Source organism: Rhea americana, unplaced genomic scaffold (assembly GCF_003343005.1).
Source record: "Rhea americana isolate MKP2758 unplaced genomic scaffold, rheAme1 scaffold_14, whole genome shotgun sequence".
Lineage (NCBI taxonomy): Eukaryota > Metazoa > Chordata > Aves > Rheiformes > Rheidae > Rhea > Rhea americana.
In genome coordinates, this window is record NW_028185483.1 from 1838421 (window position 1) to 1860429 (window position 22009).

General features: G+C 39.8%; 1 protein-coding gene across 5 annotated transcripts in view; it reads left to right on the forward strand.

The window, feature by feature from the left end:
* PXYLP1 (2-phosphoxylose phosphatase 1) overlaps positions 1 to 22009 on the forward strand; it is a 107243-nt gene that overhangs the window by 53609 nt on the left and 31625 nt on the right. For 3 of the 5 annotated variants that reach the window (XM_085298559.1, XM_085298560.1, XM_085298561.1), the window contains one exon: positions 16204 to 16335. In XM_085298559.1, coding sequence (XP_085154685.1) covers positions 16257 to 16335 — 79 coding nt within the window. In that variant the 5' untranslated portion in view covers positions 16204 to 16256. Of the gene's footprint in view, positions 1 to 299; positions 324 to 16203; positions 16336 to 22009 lie in introns of those variants that run through there. The other 2 variants (XM_085298562.1, XM_085298563.1) reach the window with 2 other exon arrangements.

Sequence of the window (22009 nt, forward strand, 5' to 3'; positions counted from 1 at the left end):
GCGGGCCAAGCTGCGCCGCCCGCGGCCGCCTCGCGCGGGTTGCGGGGTCTGCGGCTTTTCGGTGCTGGTAGTCCTCCCCGGGGTTGGTAGCAGCCCCTCCCGCTGCGTGTTCTCTACCTAAAGTCTTGTCTCTTTCTCTTTTTTTTCTTCCTTTTTTTTTTCTTTTTTTAACATAGTCCTGAGCAGACTTCTGAACGTGTATGTGTGCGCCAGGTTCCTGCAGAACAGTTCTGAGCTGGCGGGGAAGCACTGATTATCCGTACACACGCGTGAATTATTTGAAAACACATTCTGCCATGCAGATATTCTCGGCCTTCGTGGAGGTTATTATGTAAAAAACAACCTACTAGTATGCGTGTTTTTAATGATAGAGAGTAAGGGGTTAAGGAGCGCGTTCGTGGCTGTCGTAGTACGAGTTTCTGGATGGCTGCCTTCCCTCGAAGGCCGGGACAGTGTGGGGGCCGCCTGGCAGGAGTGTGCGTGGTGGCTTTAGGTGCCCGTGTCTTGCCTGGCACTGAAGCCCAGCGTGAGCAGCTAGCTCACATCTGAATTTTCCTCTTTTACAAATCTTACACGTGTAGTTTGGTGTGGATGAGAGAACTACAGGGTAAGTGGATCTATCCTTGAGCAACTGCAAAAGCTGTCACATATAATAAGTTATTGTGCCAGTATTATAACAGTAATGGGATATTAAGCCAACACGCTTTAGTAATAAGTAGCTGTAATGCTTATGCCCTGTTTTGACGTCTGTAGAAGGAGGATTAGCTCAGGCAGAATTTGTGGTAGGAGTGTGTGAGTGGGATGAAAAGCAAAAGCTGCTTAATTTTAATCTTCTCAAATAGGTAACTAAAAGTAGTGCATGTGGTTAAAACACATATGCTTCTCACTAATGGCTTTTAATTGTAGTTTCTTAAATATTTTATGTAAACTCAGCAGTGCTGTAACATTAATTTTCGTAAGATTCAGTGCATATTGAGACAGCTCCCTACTCAGCAAATAAGGAAGTATTGTGGAATAGCTAGGTCTTGTGTGACGTTCTGGCCACCGAATTGTAAAACCAATTTGGTGCAATATTGTACAGTAATTACCTGTTTATGTAGACACTTAGTTATATTGTTTCAGCTTATATTTGTGAATTTGCTTCTCACTTCCAGCATTCGTTTGTCTTTTGGGCTTTTTCAGTTTTAAAAATGGACATCTTAGAATGAACACCCTCAAACAATGCTGCAGGGTGCTTGGTAGGACCTTCCCCTATGAAGTTTGCATTCCCCTCTAGTTTTACAATGGGGTATATACTTTTGCTTGCTTTTCTCCCCTACGACTACTCCAGACAAAAGAAACCCTAAATGTCCTGCGAGGCTTCTTATGTAAGCCTTTGTTTCTTTCTGTAATCTCATAAGAGATCTTTGCAATTAGATTTTGGTTGATTTTTTTTTTTTCTTCTGTGGACAATGCCTTTCTTGCTGAAGTTGTGGATAAATTTTCATTATGAAGGCATTTGATCTTGAGTGTACCTGCATATCATTGCCAAGATGATGAATGCCAAATTAATACAGTGCTTAGAGCAGCTTTTATTTGGATTTATGGTTAGTTCCAGTTGCATGCCCACTTCCTCTCCCTGAGTTTCTTGCTCTATTTTTAAGTAATACAAAGAATATTGGCAATATGAGAAAATACGGTGAGATTTGTGTCACTCAGGTGAGCATAGGAATGAAATATAAAGACATCTATTTTATGTATGCTTTATATTCCTCCACCTGGAGGAGCATGACTTGTGGTAGATGCTACAAATGAGGAGATGGCACCCTAACTGTTCAGCAGGGTGGGATGCAGTTATTTAAGTCTGCCTTTACCAAAATGATGAAGATATCCTCTCAAGGTGTAAGTGGGAAGAGCATGCAAGACATGGAGATATTGCGTGTGTGGTTTGATAGCCCAGGTGTGAGAGGATTTGAAGAATGTGGAGTTTGTTACAGCTAAGACAGGAAGGTTTTGGGCCGTTAATGATCAAATGCACAAAAAGACAGCGTGGCAGCTCTGCTGCTTTGGCCTGCAGTAGACTAGTATGTACAAAGGCTGCAAGACAGCAGTCTCGGAGGTGAGGAAGGATTTGTTCTAAGAGGTCCTTGCTGGTCCAAACTTTGGCCAAACCATGCGGTTGGTTGTGCTCAAAACTGTTCATGCAGCAGGCTGCCTTTGAATAGCATTTGAACATAGCTTTTATATCATGACTCACAGTGAGAGAGAGTCAGGAAGCGAGCTGTGCATTGATTCACATTCAAAAGGTTATCTTTAAAAATACTCAAACTTGGCTGAAAATTTTAATTTTAAATAAAAGCTTAATTTGTGTAGAAAATGTGAAGAAATGCCAAATGCCTGGTAGGAGACTTAAATTTAGATTTCCCGCAAGATTTCTACTTGCGTGATTTCTGAAGTCATAGTAATTTTACTGGAATTGTACTAAAATATTTCAGTATAGATAAAAAGATTGTGCTGTAAAAAGCATTTTCCTTTGCAGTGCTTTTCCAGAATGCCTTCTGTAATAAATGCAGGCTGATGCATGGTATAAATTGCACAGAAGTAGAAATATAAATGGAAACAGTTGTTCATAAAACTGCGTGCGGGATGATGATAACTGAAGTTTTACATAGGAACTTCCAGAAGGATACCAGAAATGTTGAACAGGCTATGACTTGCTTCATTTGCTACAAAAATCAGGCTACACTGGGATGAAACCCAGGTGGTGTCTCCTTAAACAACCACTTAACTTTGTAAGCAATTTTGGGCTGAAAGTTTAGGAAATCTTATCCTCTGAAAATTGTAGTGAAAGACATTGGAATGTTGACTCATGTCTGTGCAGGAGCACATGGGCAAAGTCCATATGGCTTGCTTTGTGGTATTAGGATTTAGTTTAGAACTAAAAATTTAATGTTCTTGTTTGTCTTGAAAGTATGCATGGTCTTTGGTTACAGCTGGGTGTGACACTTTCTCAGTAACAATATAAAGAGCGGGAAAAGGTACTGTTGGAATCACTGTTTTGTTATGTATTTTTTAATCAGATGATGATATTTTACTGTTTATGGATAATATCAGTGTCGCAAGTTTAAAGCTTAATCCTAAATAGCAAAAGTGAAGGAGCGTGCTTTCATTGTGCAATGTTACATTAAAACAAATGTTTGCCAGGAGGACTGCATAGGTGGATGATAAGTGTGATTGTGTGCTAAATGGCTTAGATGACAGGGAAGGGATTCAGAGCAAGATTGAGGGACCGTTTCAAAACGAAAAATACATATAAAGGGAGGGGGAAGAGGAAAATCTGGGCATTGAAAAGCTAGGTTATTTGTAGGTGCTTCTTAAAAGCAACTGATTTTGGAGGCTGAAATAGGCTTAATTGTTTATCTTGCTCGGAAAAGACACCATTCAGAAATACTAGTCAGCAGCTGATTTGTAGCTATTTTGTGCATAGCTCTTGCGCACCCGTAGTGTTTAGTGTAGTAAGAATGAAGCCAATGCCTACAGAAAGTTGTCATAAGATTAATATTTTCTGATTCAAAAATAAACTTGGTGAATTTGTGTCAGTGCCTGTTATGATAAATTTCATCATACTTATGCAGCTGAAGACTACTGTATTCTCTACTGCTGATATTCTCTGGTGATTGAAATAGAGGCACCATGAATACCCTGTATGCTCTGATAATCATTATTTTGGAAGGACAGAGTAATACTGACACTGTATTTGACATCTTTCTCTATTTTTTCATACTTTATTCCTCTTCCTCACACTTGTAGTTGCTGAGCTGGTTTACTGATTGTTAATTAGCAGCCTGAGCATGGGCTTGCATTTTTAAGTGTGCTTTTGACTACCTTCATGAGGAGCTTCTTTCTGGCCCATCAGTTCTGAAAGTAACTTCTTGGAATGAAGCAACAAAAACATACCCAGGATGAGCTGGAGTGTAATGCAGTGGGTCTTTCAAGTGAAATGCGAGGACACTGTGTTTAATGCCATTGTGGTTCACCTAAACCTTTTATTTGTTTTTTTTTCTTGTGAAAAAATAATATATTTCTAATTGTAAGATGACATGTTGTTTCTAGAGCTTAGTTTGTGCTGTGGTTGGGAGGATGGAGGAAGAAGCCAGGCCTGCTCTTCTGTTGTTTGCCAAGGAGTAGCTCGCTTTCCTCAGTGCGGTGCCCAGCACCCAAGCAGGATAGTAATTGTATGAAGTGTTGCAGGGAAGAAAGGGGAAGAGAAGATGCTCACAGTCCCCTAGTGCATCTATCTAATTTCCAATCTGGAGCTAGACTGCAAGAAGGCGGCACAGTAGTCTGTTGAGGTCTTTTTTTTTTTTTTTTTTTTGTTACATGCTGCCAGCTGTTGGTGTTGCAAGTGAGTAGAAATATAACCTGCAGAAAAAAACAAAGATTTGTGAGGCAGGAAACACTTAAGTATTTATCTACACCATGATTTTAAATCTATGCAACTGTGAAGTATGCAGAGGTGCCTGAATACACAAGCGACCTAGCGTGTGATGTTGGAATGGAACATTTGTTGTAGCAGAGGACTTGATTAGGAGAAAAAACACTTTTGGATGAGGATTGAAAATGTAGCTTGAGCTGGAGGATGGAATAGAAATGTAATTGATAATATCAGTCCTCCTATCCACCTTCTCACAAACATTTCTCACATCAGATTTTTGAGCTGCTGTTTTTCATGTATCTATAAAATAGGGTTAACTTAGCAAAATTGTGTTTTGCCCTATGATAAACTCCCAGCAGTGGCCAAGTCGACACATGTAAAATGCTGTATCATAGGGTAAGCTAAAATCTTGACTAGCTAATGGTTACAGGTAGCCTTGAGTATCCAAGGGGACATAGTAGGTTCAAATCCTGGAAGGGTGAACTACTTCCTGAAGAGAGGATGCAAGGTGGGATGATGAGTAAGCTGAGGGGCTCGGAGTATTAAGTCAGCTAGACCTTAGAACTTAACTGGACTCTCCCAAAGTTCATTGAAATTTAGTACTGTGAGTAAATGAGCCCAGTTGTGTGAACCTGTGAGAATCACGAGTGTGTCACCTTGCAGCAGCATGGGCAGGTGATAAACAGACTCAGCGTAAAATCATTCTGGATTAGAAGAATAAGGGTAGATTTGTGAGCCTAGGTCTTATCTTCAAATTGGTCTAACTTGGTGGACATGTGAAGACATACTGTCTTTCATACTCACATTAACTTGAATAGGATGAATTGAATGTGGTTTAAGAGAATAAAGTATATTTTGTACATTTATGAGTTCTTTAATCAAAACTTCTATACTCATCTCTTTGTTCAACCTGACATCATAGGTTGATTGCAGTTAGCCCTGAATGAATCCTGGCAATGTTTGCTTTCTAAGTTGGTGTCAAGAGTGGGAATTTGCAGCAGAAAACAACCCCTGATGCTGGAGCAGGGGGAGGCAGACTCGTGATCAGAAGAATGTCAAAGATTAGTTTTGGAAATGTGAGCATGGGGGAGTGTTACAGGAGAAGGAGTTCTAAATTCAAAAAATTTAAAATGAAAAATACAAAAGCTGAACTAAAAACCCCATAGTAACTCAAGCATGCTAGCTACTTTGCCTTTACATGATTTTTGGAGCTATAACTTTATCTGATCAGCCACTGTCTGTGATCTGTATGTCATTAGAGTCTGTGTGTACAATTCTGAGCATATGGGATGCCATTTTAAATTTACAAGTTTAAAATAATTATCTCTTGGTACTGTTTTTTTAAGAATTATTTAATTGTGTGTACGCTCTAGAATGGTTTTTCTGCCAGTTATGATTCAATTTTGGCCTGGAGCCATCAAAATCTTAAGGTTTCTGCCAAGTTGTTTTACAATAATACTGAAAAAGAGTTACTCAGCTTCCTTTAAGGAAGTAAAAGCGCTTCCTTAGTTCTTATTTTTACTTTCCCTGCAGTTCAGAGAAGTGGAAGTGTATGACCTGTCATGGGATAGGAAAAGGAGTGGGAATATGGTGATACTGCTGAAGCTGATAACAAAGAGCTGGGCTTATGATAAATTCTTACGTATTTAAATTTTATTTTTTCCACAGGACCTCTAAAGTGAAGTGCTATTGTTGATGCATATTTTCAAATTTCTGCAGAGTAACTTGTGTGCAGCTGTTGAGCTGTAGGGTGCTGAGCTTATTTCAGTCCCAAAAGTGCTACTCAAGTCCAGGCTAAAGTGTTTGTTGGAAATGGAAAGATCACTTGAATGGGAAAGATCCCTTGAACCAAGGGTTTAAATGGATCAAAAGAAACCCAAGCTAAGGAGGCCCACTTTTTGAAGTATTTAATACTCTCAGACATTTGCTGTTGAAACAAGTAAACCTGTAAGACCTGTGAATTCATCACAGTTGGAAAACCAAAGCTTGGAAAATTTCAACAATTCTTAAAAGCAATGTGAAAATGAGTGAAGAGGCATTAAGCTAACAAGAGAATTACGGTAATCATTTCAGATGTGGCTACTGTACTTGTGATTTTCCTATGCCATGAAGTCTGGTTTAAAAAGAATTGTTTATGATCCAAAGTGATTTGGATCATAAATTATTCAAAGGTTTTGTAATTTGTTTTGATTATAGACTCAGTTGTATTGGTAGGTTTTTTTTGACACAGTGAAACTTACCTGTCCACAGTGACTTACCTGCTATATGATGCTCTGTTAAGATGTGACTTTCAAGCCATGTTGGAAGTTTTAAACCATATTTGTATTAACAGTAACTGCTACATTTGGAGAGATCTTACAACAGCAGATACATGGGTTTTCTTCTGTTGAATGACATGATCTTTCTCAGGCTTCATTTTCGATAACCTAAAATGTGTAGGTTTCTCAGATTTGATTTTTTGGATTCGTTACCCAAGAGCGTACAAAAGCCCAGATTTTGTTCTCATGTTTGTACAAATCAGTATTACAGCTGTTACAACTTAAAATAACTGAAAACAGCAGTGTAAATTGATTGTAGCAGGAGTTACAGTTGCACTTACTGCTCTATTTCTGTAAGCACTGAAGTACAGAAGCCCAATAAAAATCTCTTGTAGCATGTTTTCACTCTTATGTTTTGGTGGTTTTCCTGAAAGTGTACTGATTTAGAAACAAGCCCAGCAAGGTAACCTAGATAAGTCATGTGGCATCACAGCATCCGTTACCATTCTTTTCCTGGATGCTTGCTGTTCATAACCAGCTGTTGCAAAGTTAATTTTGATTGTATTTAGTGCTTGCACTAAGTGTTGCTGACCAGAGAAGATTCAGTAATCTTATGAGACCTTCTTTGAATTTATGTACCTACAGCTTTTTTGACATGCAACAAATGAAAGAGAAATATTGTATACAAACAGTGTTATGTATACCTTTGGTATAGGGAAGTGTTGCATATGTGAGCTATATATATACACACATATATATGCACACACACGCACGTGTATTTTAATATGCATGTGCTGACAGAACTATTGGTCAAATCCTACTAGAAAGAATGAGAAAGATAGGTGGTTGGTGGCACTTGAGAATACCTAGAGGGCCAGATGCTGCAAAAGGAACTGGATTAAAGGGTAAAAAGATTGTTTACAGTGATGAGTGGCAGCATAAGGCCTCTGAAAAACAGCAACAGGGGGAAGAACTGTCTGGAAAATATTAAAGGTAAAGGAAATATTTACCTTGGGACACCTGGTGAAAAGAAGGATCAGCACTACTACAATTTGGAAATCCAGAACCCTTGTGGAAGGGCAGATATTCGTAGAGAAGTCAGCACTCAGCTAGAAATACATTTTAACAACCTGCTTGAAGGACCAGAGTGCCCTGTGGGTGCAGCACTGCTGTTCTCTGTAGTGCGGAGCAGACTCCTGCAGAAAGAGGTTCTTGTTCTGGCTCCAAGCCCTGCACAGAAGGGACGTGACTGAGCGTTGCCAACCGACGAGCATGACTAAAAATGCTAATACAAAGAGAGCAAATGCACAAGCATCAATTTTGGTGCTATCACTTTGTCCTTTGGTCTAAACATATGTCCAAATCTGGCACATAAAATAGAACATAAAGGAGAGTAAAGACAGGTTGCAGTAAATGTTTCATAATTGTTCTTTGTGCAATTTGTTTGTTTGTTGTCAGAGCTAATGCAGACTCTTCTATGCCCCTGGAGGAGGCAGGGGGCACATGGTGACTGTGGTGTGGCTGATGGAGCACTTGACATGCTTTATAAATAGAACAGTGGAATTGGTAGGAGGAAGGGTCCTGCCATCAGGATGCTGCCAGACTCTGGGCACAAGGCTGCAAGTTGGCTCCAAGTTGAACCTCTGTAGTGGGGAGTATTTTGGGAAGGCGGGGAAGGAGTCTAAATATAAATTGAGGTGCTTTTTAGGGAAAGACATGCAGGACATAGAAATGATGTTTGGACTGTGGCTGTTCAGAACTGCTGTGGTATGTCCTGGTCATGGTTTTAGGAAGAGCAAAGAAATTGAAGAAGGAAAAGTGGTCTAGCACAATAGCATGCTCCTAGAGGAATTGGATGCTTATGGCGTCTTATGTTTTGGCACTATACCTGCTTTCGCCTGCAAAGTTAGTTCATGTGTTTACTTGTTTTTTCTTAGTTAGTAATGCTGCTGTTGCTAAGAGCTACTGATTATGTAGAAGTAATTGCAATACTGATTCTTTAATGACTGCATGTGCTAAAGATGATTGTGGTTGGTCTTACAAAATACCATTTTAGCATTCAAGTGCTCCTTAAGTGCAATTTTGAAATGTTACTCAATGAAAAGGATATATTTACAGCTTACACAGATTTATTTTTCTTAAGTAATAATAATAATGTGCTATTTGAATTACCAGAAGCATTTAGTTTTAGAAGTGGTCCCTTGTATGGTGATGTGTGGTCAGGTTACAGGTGAGGTACTGTTATATCTAAATGATCTTCTGTGGAAGTATGACAAAAGAATCAAGTTATGCAATAATCTTCTCATTTTCTTTAACAGTTCCTGCACTTTCTTCAGTTATTTTTGTTGAAGAAAACATGCACATAATTTTGTCAGAAAACTGATGCAATTCTAAGGAAAATCTAGCAACATGAGCTCTCTGGCTCCAAGATATATGGAGTATTATGTATGGAGTATTTTCAATACTGGAAAAGTCATGAAGGAGACTTGTAATGTTATAACATTAACATGTACTAAACATAACTTCAATGTAGACGTCTCTGTATGGCTGTGTTTAAGACCAGTTTTATTAAACATTGCATAGACTTGTAGATTCTAGTTTGCATAAAAGTGTATTCTAAAGGACTTGGACTGACAAAAATCAAATGCAAAACTAAATTATATGTAAAATTGTCCTGTTTGCATCTGTTAGCAGCTGATCTGTGAAAGAAGGCAAATCATAATGGTGACTTCTGAGTATGACAGAACTGAAAATCTGGGAACTGCTATTTCAAAGATGTAGTTTAGCTGTAAGCTGAAAATTGCTTTCCCAGAATCTGCAATATTAAATTGTGTCAGTCCCATTCAAACCTGAAAGCTGTTTGGGATAAGCAGATGGTTAAAATGTTCATCATGGTATATTTTGCATACCTTGACATTTCAAAGCTGAGATCTGAGAGTCAGCGGACCAGTCGTTCGCTGGACTTTTTCTTTAGAGATCAGAGGGTCATCTTTAAGGTGTGATCAAATTTCAATATGGCTAATAGTCCCTTCATCACTTTTGAAGCCTAAGCAACTCTTCACTTCTATATGTAATACCCAATGGTAGTTTTATTAGTACAGGACATCTTCAGATCTTAAAAGGTTGCTTTATTAGCCTACAGCCTGTTATTGGGTGGTTTTTCTTGATGCAGCTTAGGTTTTCCTGGGATGTTTCTTTTATAGAGATGAATAATTGTCTTCAAACTTCCATCCGTTCTCCTCTCCCTCTCAGTGTTGTTGTGGTTAAAGCATTTCCTCCAAATTCTAGTTTTCTAACAAGCTTGTGTATGAAGATTACTTATGTCTCATGTCAGCTAGTTAGAATATTTTCCCCTTGCCCCAAGAAAAGAATCACCTTCCTTCTCCCCTCAAAGTTGTTAGTGTCAGTTGGACAGCCAGTGAGAGTGAGAGAGAATACTCTTAAGAGTATTCTTTTCAGCCTCCTCAAATGTGGCTGTGTTAGCAGTGCCAGCCTTCTCTGGTCTTTCGACCTTTGAAGTTGAACAGTGAAAGTGGTTTTATCACACTGAGGATTTTGAGAGTAGGGAATCATGATTCCTTGGGCTGCCTTTCTCCCACCTGCTTCTCCTTTGAAGGTGTTTGCTCTTGCACTCAAGTAGTTCTCAATCTTTCGTCTGAACTTCACGGTGCTTGCACTGATGTGTTCTGCCATGGTGGCCGCCTGTCTGGGCTCTTTCTAGCAAACAAAGCCTTGAAATGGGTGTATATTCACTGCCTAGTCCACATAATGAGTGCTGCAAAGAGGGACAAAACTTGGGTAACAGTTCTGTTTAATTCCTTAGTGTTAATGAAGTATGAGAGCTTGTGCTGTTTGCTTTGCCAGACTGTGCAATACTCCTAAGCCATTTTCAGTTGCTTTTGCGCATCTGAAGATGACCAGCTCTGCTAGTGCGAGGATTCTAGAAGTAACTTGGTAATGAAAACATTTAGAGCAGGAGAAAACAGAGAACTAGAGGTGGGTGTTCAAATGTTTTAAAATACCAAAATATATTTAACTTGAGTAATTTAAACAGCTGTTCACTTAATCAGGTGCTTGCTGCTAGAGTGTTGTTGAGTAATTTGAAAATAATTTTAAAAATGCTTTATAAATAGCTACTACTTTTTACCTATTAAAATATAGTTATGCTTGGTTACATATGCACTGCCTTTTGTCCTTTGTGTACGTGACTACTGTGGAGTCATATGTTGCTTTTTCTTATCATAGCTTTCCTTATCTTCTCTTAGGCACTCATATCTGCTGACCTGTTCATACTTTCAGTCAAGTTTTGTGTTTTCTGTAACTTAGTTTCAAATTAAGCCATGAGGTAGGCTAATGTGAGTAACACTACTGAGCAGATTTTATTTACTGACTTAGATGAGCAGGTTCTATTCTCCTACAAACTTGGTTTTTATGTCAAGTGGTATGACCTGTTTCACTTTAAAGAGCACTTAAAGGAAAATGGAATGCTTGTTTTTGGATGAGAAAATGAATAGATTGGAAATCATGATTAATGCTATTACAGGTGCTAGCTTCATTACTCCCTGATGCTATGCAAAGTGCAACTCCAGCGTAGCAGGAATAGTGTGTCCTCTTTCACAAAGCTGAAATTATAATTAGATGCAGGGGTTTTGTAAGGGTTTCCTCAATGTGCCAATTACAGGTATGAGTAACTAAGCAGGTTGTGCTGGCCTCACAATCAGTTCTTCTGAGTGTTTGTGTTTCTTTCCTAGTACTCACCTTAGGTTTTTGTAGCAGTGGTGAATTTGGTCATAACTGCAAGAAGCCAGACATTATTTCTCATTCCTGCAGGAATATTGCCCTGTAGGGCAAAAAAATCCTTACTTGAAACACCAAAGAAAATGTTAGCTTGCTCCACTTGCTGACATTGTTGTTTTTGGCAATTTCTGGTTTAAGAGTGTGGAGTTCCTGAGCTGTCCGAGACTGTCTGGATGCCGGACTGTGGATATTAGTAGATGGGGGAAATAAAAAATACTGCCTGGTAGTCAACTGCTAAATGAATTGATGGAGTATCACTGGTTAACATGAAAGTAAAAGCAAGAAGTCTGTCTTATAATCATATTGGGAGCTGTCACTTTCATTTTAGATGCCTTCAAAACAGGGCTTTTGTGGAGAAATAATCTCTCATGTGTAGAAGAAAGATAAAAGATGCATCTAAAAGCAGATCTAATTAAAAACTTTCAAGCTGATGGATTTGTCATCTGCAGTGTAGAGACATCAGGCTATTAATTGGGTCCCTGTGTTCTATGACTTTGTCTAGGAACATTATTCCAGATAACCCTTCACATATTGTATATAGGCTTTTTGCCCTCTGTCATAGGCTTTTTGAACTTGCTACAAAATAGACCTGTGTATGTCTTTCACCCTTAGTCAAGTACAGACTTGGTGCCCCCTTTCTTTCTGGGGAAAGTCATCATTTCTCTCTGACACTTAATTGTGACCATTTTTGCTTGCTTGTATTTCAGCAGTCTGTGTCATTTTGATGTACCATATCAGATAAATGCAGTAATTTTATTGAAGCAGACTTTGAAGAGTAATATTGATTATTTATGGAGACATGCTATTTTAATCAAGTAAATTCATTTAAGCTGTCATGGTGATTCAGTGTAATAATGTGCTTACGCTTCATGCTGGATAGTAGGTTTGTATTCTAGATGGATAAAGCTAATTTAGAGGCCCTCATATCAGTCAGTTGGCATAGAAGTTTGGCAGTGATGGTTTACTGTCATGTCTAACTCTACAAGAAACTTGAAAACATTCATGTCATTTTCAGGGCTTGATTAAAAAAAAATTAAAAGGAATTGTTTAGCTAATATCAGCCCTATGAAACTAGAATGGTTTCTTTACATTTTGCCCACAGGTGAGTGGGGAGTTGCATGTGGAGCAATAGCTATAGCAATGCCAGCTCCTTCTGAACAGTTAGGATTGCTGTGCAGTAGGGAGCCCCATGCTTGCTCTAGGCTTTCAGCATTGTTTGTGTGTAGTTTAGATGCACTGCTTTTACAGCATCTCTAGGCATTTCTAGCACTAACTTTTCCAGTCAAGTAGCCTGAAAGCAAGAATGTGGCTTGACCGAATTGTTGCAAGAGTCTGGCAGAGGCATGGGGAGAGTCTCCTGACTCTCTGGTTTGGCCTTTTCTTGTTAAGACTGTTTTTACCCCTGTGTAAGCATGCAGAAGTCTAGCAGCATACATTAGTTTGTGTTGGTTTCATCTTGCGCGATTAGGTAAGAGCTGAGGGTACATTAAATGCTATGAGTCATTCTGACTTGTGATGAGTTGAATCTTCTATAACATTTAAAAGAAAAAAACAAATTGGTTAGGTAGGTATGCTACAAAAGGTGGCTCAAGAAATAGCCTTTAAATTATCTGCATTTAGATATAGGATGTTTTAATAACAATTATCCTTCAGAATGTCTAGGCTGCTTACGTGTGTCACTGTTAGTATTAATGTTGTCTAAGTTAGTTTCTGGTCCTACAGGTCTTCATCCAGTGTCATGCTCTGGCCTGAGCCAAAGAGCCCTTATCAGTGCTGTGCTAGGAAAGCAGTGACAGGTTCACTTCTGAAGCTGCTGGCAGAGCACTAGCACTCAGATGTTGACTTGTGACTGGTTTGCAGCACAACAGTCCTTATTGATCTTTGGAGTTAGTAACAACTTAGTTAATTGTGAGGAAAAGATCCCCGAACCCAGAGCGGGAGGTTGGTGAGGCAGCGTTGTCAGTGTCAAGCTGACCTTTGGGTATGCTAAGAGCTTACAAGTGGAGATGGTGAAGCTGGGACATGACCTGCGCCCTGGCCTGTCTGCAAATTAGGTAAAGATCGGTGCTCTCTGAATGTCATATTAGGAGCAGATACTCTGCAACACTGCAGCCTCTTACGTAGTAGTATTTTTTTTGAATACCCCAAACGTGTTCCTCCTGTCAGTGTATGTAGGCAAAGGGGTTTTACGGGAAGGTAAGGTCATTGGTTTGTTCTTTAAGCTCCCCACTGAGGATATGCTCCTAGGTGCTCATTTCACTGAGTGCTGGCAGTGCCTATGGTATCTCATCCCCTTAGAGCTGGCTGGCCGAGTGCTGCTTTCCCCGGGGCGCCCCGCAGTGCTGGCGCTGAGGAGGAGCCGTGCCGGTTCCCAGCCCTCCGTGAGCTCACCGGGTGCCAGGGTGTTTGCTAGCCTGGCAGACTGCTTTGGCAGGCTCCTGTTACCAGTTGCTCAACAGGAACCCTTGCTACTCTTAATCAGTCGTGACACAGCAACTTTAGTTTATTAAGGGGCTAAAGTGTATCTAAAGGAAAAACCTTTCCAGCTTGTTCATAATTCCTGAAGTATTTGCACCTAAACTTTTCAAAACATCTGATTTTACAATTAAGATTTAAACCTGATTAAACATTTTCTCTAAACTATTGTGATAATTTGAGGTGTGTGTTATCTTCTGATTCTCTGTTACCTTTTCTCTTATGTGGCAACCTTTATTTATGCAGCAGCACCATTAATGAATGTAGACTGCCCACAGCAACTTTTATTCCTGAGGGTTTTAATATATTTTACCTATTCCCTCCCTACTGAGTCTAATTTTGTTTTTCCTTTGGTTTCCCTTCTGTTATTCCATCTGTTTGACTTAACTGCTTCACATTCTCCTAGTGTTTTGTGTTCACTAATCCTTGTACCTTCTTCCCTTTGCAGCTTAGTTCGGGTTTCAGGGGTGAAGTTGACATGCCTTTCATTAAGATATTCCAGAAGGAGCTTTGATTTTGAGTAATTGAGACCGTTAAGTTAAAATCCTTCATTCTGTCTCTTTATTACTGCTTGCTCATGCTGTCTATGGTGCTATGGGCACTTTGGAAAAATGCTGTAACAGGTCTGGTTTCTTGCTTTGCAGAACCTCTAGCTCTTTCCATAGTTTCAAAATTTCCAAAGGCTGCAAAGATGGTTCTGCAAGTAAAATGAGACAGGCAGACCTTGGTCCTGGAAAGTGCACATGCATTCTTAACTTCATGTGCTGGAAGTCCTGTTGATTGCATTACTGGATGACCACTGTTTATGCTCTGAGAGCCCCATTGCTTGAAACTCAGGAAATCACGCTCGGAAATGGCCAGGTCACAGATAAAACAACTCTTAAGACTAACCACAGTAGATGCAGTAAGAAATCCAATGATTCATAATACTTTTTTGGAGTATTTTTTCATTAGAATTTGAAAATGATTTTTTAAAATTCTGCAATTCTGACTCGTGTTGGGTTATCAGAGATTGATACTAAGATCTTGGTAAGGTCATTAGTTTTTTGAACCCAAAAGGATTTTGGTACACAGGTATTCCTTAACTGTATGTATATATAAGCTTGTTTATTCTCAAAAGCAGGAAAGACGCAAGAGTGGTCTCTTTCCATGAGCAAGTAAGTGTTAGAGCAAGAAGAAACACTGATGGGAAAAATTCTCTTCTATCAACATTATTTGGATGTGCTGTTGTAAACGGAAGCTAGTTCAAAGGATCTGGGAATCACAGAATATTACAGGAAATGAGTTGGTCTTGAAAGAAATTTTCTGGCAGTGCTAGAAAAAGACCTCTTTTGCATATAAGAGCAACTGACTGTCTTAAAAAAAAAAAAAGAGGAAGGGGGAACAATGAAACCCCAATAGTCCTTCTATGCAATCATTTTCCATCATAAAATGGACATCTGTTAAAACAATGCACGTCAAATTCTGTGTGCTTTAGTGGTGTCGTTTTGCAAGGAGGAAGGGAGACATTTTTGCTAGCAGTGATACTTATTCAGGTATTTTCAAGAGAGATACATTTTTTAACTCTTGCAACAGCTTATTTGAATTTTGAAGTTTCTATAAATATCTGTTGATTTGAAATATGTTGTTCAGGGCTTTGTCCAAACAGTTGTTTAAAAGTACTTCTAAGCAAAATTATTCTAGGTGTTATTTGATAAACATATTGTTCCATTCTCTGTATAGTGGTACTGGTAATCTTTTTTTTTTAAATCTTTTTCCTTAAATAGCTTAAATTTAAGGAAGTTTGTATTAGTTAAAGGAAGTTTGTATTAGAGAAACTACTTTTAAACTTACATTTAATGGGGAAGAAGAAATAACTTTTTCAGCACAGATTGGATTATATTCTTTCTTCAGAGCAATTTACCAAGTTGATCTTGAAAGCCCTTAGATGATGATGATCTTGTTATGAGTTGTTTTGCATTGATGTGAGATTTTTGTTAAAGAAATGTTTATAATGCTGTGAGATGAACCTTAACCTTGCATTAGCAGAAAAAAGTTTATTTTTGTGGGGAAAAGGCAAATTCTTCATTTACTTGAAAGGTTCCTGTGTTGTGGAAATATAGCAGATGTTGTACTGCTGTCGAGACAACTACTTGATACTGCTTGAATCACCTTAGGTGCTTGCCTTTAAGAAGTAACTTTATGCTGTCAAAATGATATTTGAATTTATTTTGATGCTTCTGCAGCTGAATATATTTGCCTGTGTTTTGTTGTTCACAGGAACCATTCATATACAGAGATGAAACCATGAAGACAAAGCAGAACGAATAATAATGCTTTTCCGAAACCGTTTTCTGTTCTTGCTGGCTTTGGCAGCCTTATTAGCCTTTCTGAGCCTCAGTCTGCAATTCTGTAAGTGTGTCCTTATGTTTTCTGTTTATGGTGGTATACAGGTGTGGTTGAAAATGGTCATGCTTACCTTCTTGTAATTTAAGTATTTAATTTGTATTTAAATACTCATAACTTTTTCAATAATAGAAAAATAAATGCAAAAATAAGAAATGTTTGTACCATGTAGAAGTTTACAATCTAGAGTGTTGTTAGATAAGGTCATTTCAGAAAAAGTTGTGATTTTATAGTGATAGTGTAATTAAGTAACTGAATGTAGTTCAGTCCTTCAGTGAAACTAAACAAAAATGTTTGAGTAAAAACTGTAGCGATTCCCATTTTATATTGCATCGAAGTAAATGGGACTGAGAAAAAGGTGTGAGTGTTGGAACTTCTCTTTGAGCCCTTGCATTAGGAAATGTTAAACTATTGAATTGACTCATCACATGCGACTGGCTTGTTTAGGAAAAAGTAAATTATGTTCTACTTCAGATCAATTAATCATGGGTAAACCCAGAGGACTATCACTTACTGAGGTAGGAGAAGGATAGTGCTGAATGCTTGTTTGTTCATGCTGACAAATAAGTGTTAAGCCAAATGACTCTTTACCACCAAGTTTATGAATGGTAACATTTGCTAAAGTGATGTGTGCAAACCTAATACATGTTGATGTAATTAATTGCTGGCCCCCCAAAAAAAAAAATATATGGAGTACTTGCTAACACCTTTTTTTTTGTCTTGCATCATGTATTTCACTGTAGGTTTTAGCATGATGTAGCTCCTTGTGGCCCTTCTACGGATTATTTTTTTTTTTTAGTTTTGGTAGAATAAGTTATTTTCTGGTCTCATGAAAAAGAGGATTACTTCGGATTTTAAGAAGTCTTTTGCATATATTAAACAGTTGTTTGGAATCTTTTATTTGTGTTTAAGTTTGTGGCTTCACCATACTTTCTTTGCGTTTAAACTCATCTGCATGTAACAAACCTGTAGCTCCAAATTGCTTTGTCTCTCCTCCTTTGGGTACATGCCAAGCCCATCTGACTGCAACTTTTGCTCTTTGTGGATCTGCCCTGATGTTACATGCTTGGTTAAGAATTGTGTACAGGGTGAAGGTACTAGAGGAACCTCAGCTGAAATATGAAACTGAATTGCTCACAAAAAATGAGCTTTTCTCAGAAAAGGTAAGCGTGTAGGAGAGTGAATGGCCTGTTTTCAAAAATGCAAGTTTTATTTCCTGCTTAGTTAAAAGACACCATTTCTGCAAGAAGGATTCTAGGAGATGAAGCAGTTTGACGGGGGTGCTTTAAAAGCACTTAAGCTGCAGCAAGCAGCCATCGCGAAGATTAGTGCCAATAGTGTAATACATGTGCAGATATTTCCGTAACGAGAACTGCAGTACATGCCAGCGGGAACCAAGTAATTTAAAATGTACAGATAACCTGATATTTCAATATCTATCAGCTTCAGCTTAGAGCTTTGTTCAAAAGTAGAACAAAGACTGTCTCTAAAATACAGGCTTCTGCCACCATATAAAACTAGTAGAGGAGCAACTTGGAGTGCGCAGAACTTAAACCAAACCAGCGTCCTAAAACTGAAAACAATTTCTTACATACTGAAAATGGTGTTTCAGCACCTCTCTTCTGTCTTTGTTGTGAATCTGTTAACCCAAGACATGACGCAGTTCAGAGGCATGCTTTCATGAGTTTGGCTCTCACTGTTGCGCGAAGTAGTAGTAATATAACCTCCTGTTCCATGTATATTTTTTATGAAAATGCTGTATGCTCATTTGCTCTTTCAACAGACCATAAAACCTACTTTCCAGATTTTAATGATTTCCTTGCTACCTAGAGCAAATTTTAGTTGTGTTACTTTATAATTTGTCAGGTCACAATGAAAATGAGTGTGTGTGTATATAATGCATGCACACTCACACTATTTAAATATAAATCAATATGTATCTTTATATATAAAAAATATATTTAGACTCTGGAAAATGCTCAGGCTACTGATTTTTACTTATTTTTGAAGGGAGGTATCTCCTGGAGCATTTGCAGTGGAAATGGATATTTTCGTGCTGTTGTCAAAGTGAATCTGTTAGCTAGCAGCCCACAGCTTTGGGGAGGAGAACAGATCATTTTAAAACATACTGTTGCTTTTCTAAGCAGTGCATATTGAAAATGTCTCTTCCTTTCTGTGCTAAATCTGTTTAGAGAAGCGAAGTAACATAAATGCATAATTATATAAATCATATGTCTTCCTTTTCTTAGAATTCCTCATCAGGGCAGAGCATCACTGCAGTGAATGCTTGACACTTTTCTCTTGTCCATGTGTGGGACTGCAGCAATTTGAAGCTAGACCTTTGAGAGCTGTAGCTGATTCTGAAGTGAAGGGAGCCGCAAAGGCTGACGGCTGAGTTTGGGGGGTTTTCTGTAGGTTCTGGCCTGATGATATGAACAGCTTACACTGGGGTGACTGACAAGATTACAGGGTCTGTCTCCTGCTTGAAGTGTGGGGGTGCAGGAATTGCTTGCAGCAGTTTACAGTCCAATATTTCGAATCAAGCAGAAACTGGTGCTGGTTTATGTTAATAGGTTATGCCACAAAGGGTCTAGAAATGCTTCAAGAGCAGTGATTTCTGGAGCCATGGTGAAATGGAGTTGATGGGTGCCATAAGTGCCTGCAGTCCTTCCTTTTTGTAAGACAACTCAATTGCCTTGAGACTAACAATTGTCACATCTAAGGTTTAGAAACAAAGAAGAGAAATGCTAGGGGAAAAACGGACAGTATTGGACCTCAGAGTCCTCAGTGTAATCTCAGCCCCTCTGGAGCTATTGCTGCTGTTTAGATCCCATATAGCAGAGTAAGAGTAGCATGGAGGTCTTCTGAGTTTAGCTTGGTGTCCTTGCCACTGTTTGCTTCAGGTCCTCCTGTGAGACAAGCTGCAGCATAGTGGATGCCCTTGCAGTCTGGGCAGGAGGCACCAGGGCAGCATGTGCCAATGCCAAGCACTGAGAAGGACTTGTAGGTGTGAATGTATGTGGAAACTGAGGGGCTCTGGCATCCCTCTTTCACCTTTCCATTTGCAGTGCGGGATATACTTCCTCAATTTGTGAAGCTGCGGCTGTGGGGCTGCAGAGCTGACTCCAGCTCCCTTTTGGCTGGGAGCTGTCTCCCCCCAGGGCTATGACTTGCCCCAGCAACCCCTTGCCCAGAGCATGCCAGTGGGGCTTTGAGAGGAGCAGGGATGTGCAAAATTCTTTTTTTCCCTCCTGAATTATAGTATCTGAAGGGGAAGAGGGCAGAGAAATGCAAGTTATTCAGTAAAAAGCTAATTCAGGCTGTCTGGCAGTTTCTAGACAGAATTCATTTCCAGAAGTGGATTCCTTACCACCTCTTACTGTTTCTTACTGCTTCCTTACCCCATAAACAGTAACTTATGTTTCTGATCTTAAGAAAATGACTTGTTCAGTGAAAGAAAAAAATACAGCATCATATTTTGCTCATTCATAATTATATTTAGAAAACTGCAACTTTGGGATTCTTGATGTAGAGAACTTGTTGTGTGTTACCAGCATAATAAATTAAAAGCAGACCAGATATTTCCTGTTCTGAGTTTTACCTGCAAGCTCATAAGCCTGACAGCTTTTCTGCTAATGAAGTTCCTCTGTGTTTTTTTGAAAGTACTAATTTAATTGAATTTAAAGGGGAAAAACAGCCCACAAATAATATATCCAAGACTGTATATTTTAGGAGTGAATGAAGACTGCTAACTGTAGATGTACACTTTTTGTTAGTTACATGCTTTGTATGTCATAACTGGAGATTTCAGTAGCATTTTTATGATTCTCAAAAATATGATATATATATATACACACCATATGTGGTACATATATATATGGTATAATACACTGTTCAGGATACAGAGCACATGTTTGTTTCCCAGAAATTCCCTCTTTAAGGGGGAGGAGACGCAATGAATATTTGAGAAGGATACTACAGGATGTTCTTCCTTTCTCCCACAAATATAGTGGTCACTGCCTTAATTATAGCTCAGGTTAAGTTGATTTAGACAGAATATGATCAGTGGAAAAGGAAAAACATGGAAGTCACTCGGCAGTCTACAACACTTTATAAGTTGTCTTTAAATATGTTTTGGCATCATCTGTGATAGTTAACTGAACTGTATTTAGATAAAGTTTATGAGCTGTTAAAATTTATGATTGAAAGCTACAGTAAATAAAGCCTACGACTTCACAAAAACTAGCTGCAAGTCTGTATTTAGAATCATAGAATCATAGAATTGGTAAGGTTGGAAGGGACCTCTGGAGATCATCTATTCCAGCCTCCCTGCTCAGCAGGGTCACCTGTAGCCTGGTAGACAGGGTTGTATCCAGTTGGTCCTTGAATATCTCCACAGAAGGAGACTCCACAACCTCCCTGGGCAACCTGTGCCAGGGCTCTGTCACTCTCACAGGGAAGAAATTCCCCCTCATGGTCAGGCAGAACTTCCTGTGGTTCAATTTCTGCCTGTTGCCTCTTGTCCTGTCACATGGGACAACTGAGAAGAGTTTGTCTCCATCCCCTTGACTCCTTCCCTTCAGGCACTTGTACACATTGATAAGATCCCCCCCTCAGTCTTCTCTTCCCCAGCATGAACAGGCCCAGCTCTCACAGCTGCTCCTCCTAGGGCAGGTGCTCCAGCCCTCTGATCATCTTTGTGGCCCTACCCTGGACTCTCTGCAGTAGCTCCATGTCTGTCTTGTACTGGGGAGTCCAGAACTGGACACAGTACTGGAGATGAGGCCTCACAGGGCTGAGTAGAGGGGCAGGATCACCTCCCTCGACCTGCTGGCAACAGTCTTCCCAATGCACCCCAGGAGACCATTGGCTGCCTTGGCCACAAGGGCACGTTGCTGGCTCATGGTCAACTTGTCATCCACCAGCACTCCCAGGTCCTTCTCTGCAGAGCTGCTCTGCAGCAGGTCAGCCCCCAGCTTGTACTGGTGCCTAGGGTTATTTCTCCCTAGGTGCAGGACCCTGCACTTGCCCTTGTTGAACCTCATGAGGTTCCTCTCCGCCCGGCTCTCCACCCTGTCCAGGTCTCTCTGAATGGCAGCACAGCCCTCTGGTGTGTCAGCCACTCCTCCCAGCTTGGTGTTGTCAGCAAACCTGCTGAGGAGGCACTCAGTCCCCTCATCCAGGCCATTGATGAAGAGGTTGAACAGGATGGGACCCAGTACTGAGCCCTGGGAGACTCCACTAGCCACAGGCCTCCAACTAGACTTCTCGCCTCTGATGACGACCCTCTGAGCTCTGCCTTTTAGCCGGTTCTCAATCCACCTCACTGTCCACTCGTCTAACCCACACTTTCTGAGCTTGCCTAGGAGAGTGTTATGGGAGACAGTGTCAAAAGCCTTGCTGGAGTCAAGGTACACGACGTCCGCTGCTTTGCCCTCATCTACCCAGCCAGTCACTCCATCAGAGAAGGCTATTAGGTTGGTCAAGCAGGATTTCCCCTTGGTGAACCCATGCTGGCTACTCCTGATCACCTTCTTTTCCTCCATATGTCCAGATATGACTTCCAGAATGAACTGTTCCATCACCTTTCCAGGGATGGAAGTGAGGCTAACCGGCCTGTTGTTAGTTGCCTGGGTCCTTCTTAGGCTTTTGCAAATCCTTACAGCACTGTGTTAAATCC